Source organism: Euleptes europaea, chromosome 15, assembly GCF_029931775.1.
Source record: "Euleptes europaea isolate rEulEur1 chromosome 15, rEulEur1.hap1, whole genome shotgun sequence".
Classification (NCBI taxonomy): Eukaryota; Metazoa; Chordata; class Lepidosauria; order Squamata; family Sphaerodactylidae; genus Euleptes; species Euleptes europaea.
Window position 1 is genome coordinate 50,727,141 of NC_079326.1, and position 10,284 is coordinate 50,737,424.

General features: G+C 44.3%; 1 protein-coding gene across 1 annotated transcript in view; it reads right to left on the minus strand.

The window, feature by feature from the left end:
• The window catches only part of BMPR2 (bone morphogenetic protein receptor type 2), a 111,203-nt gene extending 107,525 nt beyond the window's left edge, over window positions 1-3,678 (minus strand). The window contains exon 1 of the mRNA XM_056861401.1: window positions 3,597-3,678. Within this exon, the coding sequence (XP_056717379.1) occupies window positions 3,597-3,675 (79 nt within the window). The 5' untranslated portion in view covers window positions 3,676-3,678. The remainder of the gene's footprint in view (window positions 1-3,596) is intronic.
• Between the last annotated feature and the right edge of the window lie 6,606 nt (window positions 3,679-10,284).

Sequence of the window (10,284 nt, forward strand, 5' to 3'; positions counted from 1 at the left end):
CAGGATATAATATAAATAAATAAAACCCCTAATTTATCCCACCCTGAAAACAGGAGACTGAGAAACAAAGTTAAAGCTGTGACTTGTCCTAGATCTGCTTGCAAAAAGAAATGTGGATGGGTTAGCAATTTCCCACCCCATGGTTGTTACAAAGGAGAGATCTGATGAGAGAAGAACCATCACACTCCCGAGGTCTGCCAGGAATGTCCCTGAATGCAAGATCCCACACCATCCACATTTTGAGTGTCTGGATCAGGTCATTCAACTTCCTCCAATATCTCAGAAAATACATAGGATATAGAAAGCAAATATACCCCTCCATGTCATAAGATACAGTACTGCTACTATAATCTTCAGGACTGAATATCATCAATATATCTAATTCTCAACATGGCCAAATCTGTGGATGTGTAAATCCAAAGATTGGAGCCATGAACAGGCAAGACACAACTTTTCACACACCTGAGAATATTCCCAGGTTTCAGAAAAATATGAAATCTATAAACACAGAAACAAAAACTGGAGGTTAAACCCCCTCAAAATGAAAGTGGAGCCTGTATCTTTTAAGAAACAAATTACCTCTGTGACCACTGCTGGGCAACCACAAGAGCACTGTCCTTGGTTTCTGATGGGGGTAAGGTGATTGGCTGGCGGGTGGGAAGGAGAGAAGGAGGCAGGAAAAGGCAAGAGGCTGTGGGGGCTTTAAGGGAAGGGAAAGTGTGGGGCAGGAGAAAACGAGCTATCCCCCACAAATCCTTGCAAAAAGTCCCCCATTTTTATTATCTATTCCCACATCAAACAGTTATAACTGATAAATTCAAGTATTTATTGTTACTGTTTCCAGGCTTAAAATTAATCCAATTCAAACAACTGGTTCTTTTTCAACTTCATTCATTATTCAAAAATTATGCACAAACTCAGAAAACATACATCTTCATTTGTATCTAAAGTATGACTATTTTATATATTCCAATCATAGCCCACAATTATACTTTGGGTCCCAAGAAAGACCTATAAAGGCAGATAATGCTGCTAAACCTAAGCAAGTCTTGGTCTGGTTAGTACCTGGATGGGAGACCATGGTCTAATTTTCTCAAAGGAAAAAATATAAATATAATACAAATCTTTAAGGCCATCCATGAAACCAAGTACTTGGGCAAGTGACAGAGGAAGACTTTAGTGGAAGGTTTTAGTTGCACTCCTAAGCATGCTTTTGTGAAAGTACAGCCTACGGACTATTGCTTTGGTACAAATTAATTTAAAAGATCATGATGCCATTACCAAAAAAAAAAAAAAAACAGCCCACCACGAAATCCACTTGAGCATTACTGGATATGGTCTTGTCCGTGCATACGCCAGTATGCATAACGGGAAACATGCATACCAGAAACACAGAGGACCTCCCTATGACAGTTATACGCAGATATTCAGTTCTATCGAGAATGATTTCCCGTATAATATTTTTAATGTTTTCCAATATATATAGTAAAAGATTTTGCAAGTTTGTAATTACAACTATTTGTCTCATGATAATTTTCACTTATTATATACTGTAAATATTTACTGCTAATACAATATTAGGGATAAAATGAACGCACACATAGCATAATAGTTCTGAAAGAACAGGGCAGGGCACTTGCAAAGAAAAAAAATGCAAAGACATAAATCTATACTGTCAGTTCAGTAAGATTCCAGGGGACTTTAAAGGGATTTTTTCCAGTGCAAAAGGTAGACCTGGGAACCTCCAAAGGGTATGATTAATCGCAAGAACCAAATAGAACTGGCGGCAGCAATTCAGCAGGCGTGGCCTCTGCTCCTCCTTAGCAGGCATGTTAATTTCATTTACTCAATTTATAATCAAGGCCATTACAGTTTCGTTCATTTCAGCACACACAAAATAAACCACTCAATATTTTGCCAAGTAATTAGGCCACAGGAAAAAATCTACATTCTTGGAAGACTACAGTCGATTTCATTATGCTCGTGAAGTTTTAGCACAGAATATTTGGAGTCTCAAAGGCTCTTTTTTGTGTGTGTGGAAGTTACAGCGTATAAAACTACCCAAGGAAGATAGGAAGGGCATCAAACTAGCATCAATGACATAGCCAAAAAAGTCAGCCTGCTCCTCAACCACTTCAGTTCAATATTACTCAAGAGAAATTACTAAGTATGAGTAAACCATCAACTAGTCTTTTAATCATACCCAGGAAATGGACGGTGCAATTAATCCTAAGCATTTTTACTCAGATGAATTGCTCGCCTTTACATTTTTGTTAAAGTACCATTATAATTTTTGTGTTATTTTGTAATCCTAACTTCATAGATTAAACGTATATTGTCATTGGTTATGATCTTGCGTACAGCAAGCCATCCATATAGCCTACGGTGATTCGGGATCACTAAAATTTTATATTTTAAATGGGGAGTGGGGGAGAGACACTGGTGTCTCTTTATTAGCAGTAAATGCCTGGTGAGGGGAATCAACCCAAACCACCACCCTCTCTTCCAAAGGCCGGAAGTTCCCTTAAGTCTACGGAATTGTGTTGATGGATAGAAGCCAAGGCGTTCATTAAAGGCTCCAAGTAATTAAGCAGGTCCTTTTAATATAATTCTTACAAAATCTCTCTCAAGCATTTTTCCCTTATATATATTATCCATTCAAGAATAATTAGACATAAACTCAGGTACTCTTGTTTTCCCTCAGATGCCAATGAGGGAGCAGAACTATTGTTAGGTTTCCAAAAAGTTATGACAAGAACAGGCACAAGAAAAAAATGTTAGTGCATAATAAAGCCTCAACAATTGGGAGTGTTCTTGCACCTGAATCTTCCAAGACAGATTCTGACACCACCAAGTTTCTGCACAGTGATCAAAGAAAACTGATCCCATCCTTTTTTGAGCCAGCAGCTCAAAAAAGACATTGCTTGGAAAATAGTGAAACACATTTTTATAGAAGATATGTATGCAAGCGTTGCACAACCATGCATCAGTATTTCTGTTTCAAGCTTGGTTTTCTTATTTCACTGCAAACTGTGACAGTTCGTTATGTGTTTAACCCCCCCCCACCAACCACACATTGTTTCACCCTCATTCAAAACATACTTAGGAATCATGAAGCACCGTGACCATATGGACAGCTGGGAACAAAGATTTCTTACACCGCAAAGGTGCTAATAAAAATGCTTTAAATTCACGCATTATCTTGTATTCCATTCCAATTTTATACAAAGCTGGTGTTATTTTTAATGTCAACGTTGAACAATATGAGCATATAACCAAAATAACAACAAAAATTAAACCAAAGACTGTGATTATCTGCCCAGTCAAACATTGGAAAGGAGACCCACTCCTGTAGACCCGCATTTGAAAGAAGTCCCCATACCAAAAAGGTGCCATTTCTCAGCCAGCCGCACCCCTTTTGTCATATTAAAACACCCGGCCCCAATGCAATCTGTCGAACAGTTAAGCCAAAAGTGTTTCAACCAACACAATGACTTCCTACCGGCTTCCACCGTGCTAAAGGGGGTTCGAAATTCAGACACCCAGCCCAAAATTGGTTTGCAGACCACTTTTCGTCACACCCACTGGCTACTTACCAGCCGCAATGCCGAGCAGCAAGGTGGCATTAGAAAAGAGCAGCACCAGGAGAAGGTGCTGCTGCAGCAAGGCAGTCATATTTGGGAGATATGGGGGGAGGCAGTAGGCAAGGGAGGTGTATAATTTTTAAAAAGCAACAATCCCGACAGGAAGAAATCTCATGTCCAAAGCGTCTATTAAAAAAAACAACCCTCTTGGTTTACAGCAATCCAGTCTGAAAGGGCAAATGGCAGAGAAGTGGAGCTGCCCCAAGCCTTACTCCATTAGGCGAACCCGTCTTCATATTTCAAGGCTCCGCTTCCCTCCTCGGCTCTTCTGCAAGGGAGATTGGGGGGGGGGGAAAAGGAGTTTTTCGGTTCTCAAACCAGCAGGTCCTTCCCTTCCCCGAGACAGGCGGCCATCCTCAGGAACACCTAAAGCCCAGACTCCCTTCTTCTCCCCCAGCATCGAAGAAGCAGCCCTCCGATCTCACGCACATCTTTTCCAGAGGTGAAGAGGGCAGCAGGAGGAGGAGGAGAAAAACCGATTGTCACTTATAAGCCGCTTTCTCAAAATCCCCCCACCCCTTTCCCTGTCCAAAAAAAAAGGCAGATATACGGACTGCGGGTTGTTAAAGGCCGAGGTTTTCCCAGGAAGGGGCGTGTGGGGAGAAACCAACCCCCAAGCCCACATTAAAATATATTTCTCTCTCCCTGTCGTTTCTTAGGGAGAGGAGGAGAAGCAGCCCCCCCTTCGCAGTCACTTCACATTTAAAAACAACAAGGCGTCGCCTCTTTCGCAAGGGACGTCCTGTTGCCCCATGGCGGGTCTGGAAAAATGGAAAATAATGGGGGGGGGGGGTATTCCGCTCCCTGCAGGCACGATATTGGAAAAGGGAGAATTGGGGGGGGGCAGAAAAAACCCACTTCGATTAGGTGGGGGGGAGGCAGGAAAAAGGGGGAGAGGGAAGAGCTCCTTCTGGCATCCACCGGCGAGGCCTTTCCCTCCCCTCCGAGCCTCTTGCTCCACCACGGTTGGGAAGGGGGGAGCCTCTCCTCGGCCTCCCCTCGCGGACGGCGCCTCGTCGGAAGGTAGGGGGGGGTGTTTTCGGTCGTGGCCCGGTTCGCCCCCCCTCAGGCCGAAGCCTTCCCGGTCCTCCACCGCCGCCTCTGGGCAAGTATGTGGCAAGAGAGACGTCTGGGCGGGCGGGGAAGGCGGGAGCGGAGGGAGGGGGGCCCTTCTCGCGCCGCCTGCCCGTCCCCGGCGGCTCGGGCCCGGCTGGCTGGTCGGCCGGCAGCGGCGCTTCTCCTCCCGCCCCCTTTCTCTCCCCACCTCAGGCCAGACACAAAGGGGAGCCGCCGTTCAACCGCCAGCCTGAGCAACCGGCCTGTGGGCCCCGCCCACTCCTCGCCCCGCCCACTCCTCCTGCTCTCGCGCCAGCCAGCCAGCCAGCCGGCGCCACCCCAGGCCTCCGACCATAGAGGCGGTCCTCCGCGGGCGGGAGAGAGCGGGCCCGCCCGTCCCTGCCAGGCTCGCCCGTCTCGTTGGTGGTGGAGATGGGGGGGCAAGTGGTCCAAACCGCACGGGAGGTTCCGCACTTGTATTCCCACCGGTGTATTAAGAGTTTGAAAATGTTATAAAAAATACTGTTCGCACTTTGGCCCCTTTAGCTGTGAAGACGTCTTCCAACCATTTATAAGCCGTGGTATCCAAAAACCCTTTTAAAGCGATGTTTTTAATAACATTTTCAAACTCTTAATACATCGCTGGGAATACAAAGTGCGGTAACCCCCATCAGCATTGTCTACTCGGACCGGCAGCGGCTCTCCAGGTTCTCAGGCAGGAGTCTTTCACATCACCTACTTGCCTAGTCCCTTTAACTGGAGGTGCCCGGAATTGAACCTGGGACCTTCTGCGTGCCAAGCAGATGCTCTACCAACTGAGCAGCAAATCCAAATCGAAACCTCCCATGCGTTTTCACCCAGAGAGAGCAAGAAACACACAGGAGGTTTTGCCTTGGGTTTGCCTCTCTCTAGACCAGTGGTTCTCAACCTTTTTTGCTCCATTCCCCTCTTTCACCATTGTTCAGAATATAATTCCCCCCCTTCCCAAGATAGTCTGTTATTAAAAACAAATGCAATTTTACAGATTGTACATAATCTACAGGACATCACACTTTGCTGAATGGTTGTCCCAATCCCCCCTCACGGAACCCTAAAATTCCCCCCTTGTTGAGAACCCATGCTCTAGATGCACATTTTGCCCGTCCACATTCTCAGAACTCTGCATGGGGCCTTGTTGTTGAGTTTGGAGAATTTGGATGGGGGAAATGTGCATCTAGAGAGCAGCAAATCCAAGGCAAAACCTCCCATGCATAAATGGCCAGAGAGAGAAATGCATGGGAGGATTTGCCTTGGGTTTGCCTCTCTCTAGGTACACATTTTGCCCATCTGAATTCTCAAAATTCTGCATGGGGTCTTACTGTTGTTTTTTCTTCTCTCTTTCTGCCACCCCTGGGTCTTTTCTTGCTCTTCACCGCTGTGAGTGAGTGGACTTTGAGCAGCTTGTAACTGTGCGGGGCGCTTCTCCTGACTAGGTTTATTGAGAAGTAAATCTCACAATTTAGTGGGGCTCCCAAGTTAAGAGCGCCTATAACTGGACCCTTGGTGCTTGTTCCCTTATATAAGTCAATAAGAGATGTCGACTGTTCGTGTATTGTATGCATTTCTTGATCGAACAACAAAATCAGTATAGGCTAACACACTATCAAATTATATTAACAATATTATTTATATTCCATATAAACCTTACACTCCACAGTAGTGTAGTACAATACAAGAACAACCATGTATCACACTTCTGTAATTGTCTACAACATTAACAATGTGTCCCTAAATTGTACAATTGTTCAACACAATGAAGGAATCATGTCAATCACAGCTCATGGTATATGCATGTAAATTTCACAGCCAAAAGCATATAGTTGTTGAAGCAAATGTGAAACAGATTTCTATGGGCTTATCTGGATTGATATTCACATTTGCTTCAATAACGACGTTTATTATACCATGAGTTGTTAGTGACATGATTCCTTCATTGTGTTGAAAAATTGTACAATTTAGGGACACATTGTTAATGTTGTAGACAATTATAGAAGTGTGATATAGTTGTTCTTGTATTGTACTACGCTACTGTGGACTGTAAGGTTTATATGGAATATAAATAGTATTGTTAATATAATTTGATAGTGTGTTAGCCTATACTGATTTTGTTGTTGTATTTTTGGTATAGAGGTGTTTCTTTCTGTGGTTTCTTGTTTTGAATTATTTTTTTCTCACGTTGTAATTCAGTTTTACGTTTATTATAGATCTTAGGCTATTTTTACTGCATTGCTAATTGTTGTAATCTGCCTCGAGGGTCATCAAGAAAGACGGGCTATAAAATTCTCACCCGCTTTCTTGGTCTGCAGTAACTACCCCAACTTTGAATTTGTTAGCACAAGCAGAATAAAAACAAGGCAACTGATAATTAACAAAGACCTTTTAAAATAAAAATCCAACATGAGCAAAATGCCCAGTGTTCTTTTTTGGGAGGGGGGAGGGAGCAGAAACACAGGAAGTGAATAAAGACGGGTGATAAGTGAAGTAAAATTACTGTAAATCAAAGATCGTACCAGATTTAAGATATGAGACTTCGTGTAGGTTTCTTGTTCAAGAGGGACTTATTTCCGTTCAAGAACATTGTAGGATCCATGACCATTTCGCTAGGCTAAAGAATGTGTGTGGTTTTTAAAAAGTCTGGTATTCAGCCATTGCAAGTCTATAACATACCTAGGGATAAACACAATGGAACTTCTGAGTATTCCTGCATAAAATTTGGCTGCGCACCATCATATGTAAGATGTGTACCAAATATGGACACAGAAGCTTTGGAAGATCATTATTGTGGCCTCAAAGGGCTTGGAGATCTAAGGGAAACTAAAGAGCCTCTTCCTGTGATTATACTAGTGCATGCTGCTAGGTTTGCCAACCCCAGCTTGGGCTATTTCTAGGGATTTAGAGGAGGTGCCTGAGGAGGGGAGGGAACTCAACAGGGATATAATGTCACTCTAGGATTTCTGTTTCTCCTAGACTCTATGGTATACCATGGACCGACAGCGGTATACTGTGAAGTGGGGCAGCTGCCCAGACCTAGGACTTCTGGTGGGGCCCACTGATGCTGACACCTACACATCTCCTAACCCTCACATTCACACCCTTCCCCTGCCTGCTTGCAAAGGCTTTGTCACTTACAAAGTATTTCACATACTTTAAGGTAGACCTGTATTAGTGTTCTGTATAGTGCAGATGTGTGAGTCAGCGTGGTGTAGTGGTTAAGAGTGGCGGACTCTAATCTGGAGAACTAGGTTCAATTCCCCGCTCTTCCTCCATGTAATAGCCGAAGATCTCCTGCTATTACAACTGATCTCCAGCCGATCGAGATCAGTTCCCCTGGAGAAAATGGCTGCATTGGCAATTGGATTCTATGGCATTGAAGTCTCTCCCCTCCCCAAACCCCATCCTCCCCAGGCTTTGCCCCAAAAACCTCCCACCGGTGGTGAAGAGGAACCTGGCAACCCTACTGCCAGCACCCATCAATGCTCCCAAGCCTTGCTATCTAGACCTTAGGGCACTGCTCCACAGGAGACCTGACTGGCTGGCTTGCAGAGCACAAGACAGCTGCAATCCTAGGTGCCAACCCTACTGAATAATGTTGGCCTTACTTCTGCTTCCCAAAGCTCTGCCCTGTTTTTCCAGACTGCAAATGAAAGGACCCCTGTAAGAGCCAGTGTGGTGTAGTGGTTAAGAGTGGTAGTTTGTAGCGGTGGACTCTGATCTGGAGAAGCAGGTTTGATTCCCCACTCCTCCACATGAGCGGTGGAGGCTAATCTGGCGAACTGAATTTATTTCCCCACTCCTGCACATGAAGCCAGCTGGGTGACCTTGGGCTAGTCACACTCTCTCAGCCCCACCTGCCTCACAGGTTGTGGGGAGGGGAAGGGAAGGGGATTGTAAGGATCTTCTTCTTCTTCTTCTTCGAATTAACCTTAATATGCACTGTGCTGCCCCAGCAGAAAGCGAAATGTTACATAGAAAATGTTTGTAGTAGTTAGCCTCTTCTGATCCACATGGAGCAATCATCCCAGTAAGGTAGATTGTTCCAGCAAATTACCCTTTCTTTCATTACATACTCTTTGAAACCAAGATTGGTGGGTCTTTGATGTTTCTTATCTGCTCACTAGTATCCCTGGTTTACACAGCTGGTTAACAGCTGGTATCTACATATCTTATTTATTCCATGCTGGATTCATCCCCTAAACCAGAGTTTCCTTATCTCAGCCTTTGTTACAGACAGGGAATTCCATTGTTCATTTCTTTCCCATAAAGGTTTTCTAGATTTTTTTAACCCCTTGAAACCCTTTTATTTCAGATCGCTGATTGTACACTTTTTAACTTGCTTGTCCTGGAATTACCTACAATAGTCAACATTTTTCTTGTGGAAGTGCACAAATCAAAAGTTGAATTCTACCTCCGCTGACATAAAGGGGACATTTTCCAATCCCAGTTCAGGCACATGTTCTTTCATGCTCTGTTTTAATTATGAAAGACACTTAAGGAATTGCTAGGATTTTGTGTGATCCTGCCTGCCCAAAAACCTGCTGGGTAGCTTTCAGCTGTTGATGGAAAGATATTTACCTATACAGTTTTTTTTTTTTGCAACAACACCAGTAGCTATGTATGATATGTACCAGAAATATGCAGTTTGTCATATGGGGAAAGTCCTACTGTTTTGGGTGGCTGCTGATCGGAGTAATTGTTTAAGATGATTCACCAGCCGTTTAGATTGCTTCCTCACTGTGGTGGAAAAGTTGTAATTTAAAAACAAAACAAACATAAGGTATGTAAAAGTGTAAATTATCCATATGATTACTTTCCTTCGCTGAATCCATGAGCTTTGCACTGGCGGTTTAATCATGTTTCTGCTCAAATACCCAACTGAAGTCCAATCTCCATCATTCTAGAGCCAGGCTCCCCACCATGGTACCTGTGGGCACTCAAGTGCCTGCTGAAACCTTTTCTGGCATCCACCAAGTGCTTTTAGAAACAGGGTGGGGCTTTTTTCCCAGTAGGGCTTCTGATTGGCCATTAGCAATTTGATCGACTGTCCAGATTAAAATAACTTTGTTTTACGGTAGCTGCCACCAGTGTGGGCAAGTTTTATTCTCTCTCACTTCTCTTTCCCACTGTATTTTAAAAAATATTCCTCTTCTCCCTTGCGGTCGGGCTTCCTCTGTGCGCATGAGAGCCAGCGTGGTGGAGTGGTTAAGAGAGGTGGTTTGGAGTGGTGGACTCTGATCTGGAGAACCGGGTTCGATCCCCCACTCCTCCACATGAGCGGCGGAGGCTAATCTGGTGAACTGGATTTGTTTCCCAGCTCCTACACATGCAGCCAGCTGGGTGGCCTTGGGCTAGGCACAGTTCTCTCCGCCCCACCTACCTCACAGGGTGTCTGTTGTGGGGCAGGGCAGGTGATTGTAAGCCGGTTTGATCCTTAAGTGGTAGAGAAAGTTGGCATATAAAAACCAACTCTTCTTCTCCTCCTCCTCCTGCAACAGCCCTTTCGTGATTGCGCCCACCACCCTGTGACAGAATTTCAAAGGTTTCCACA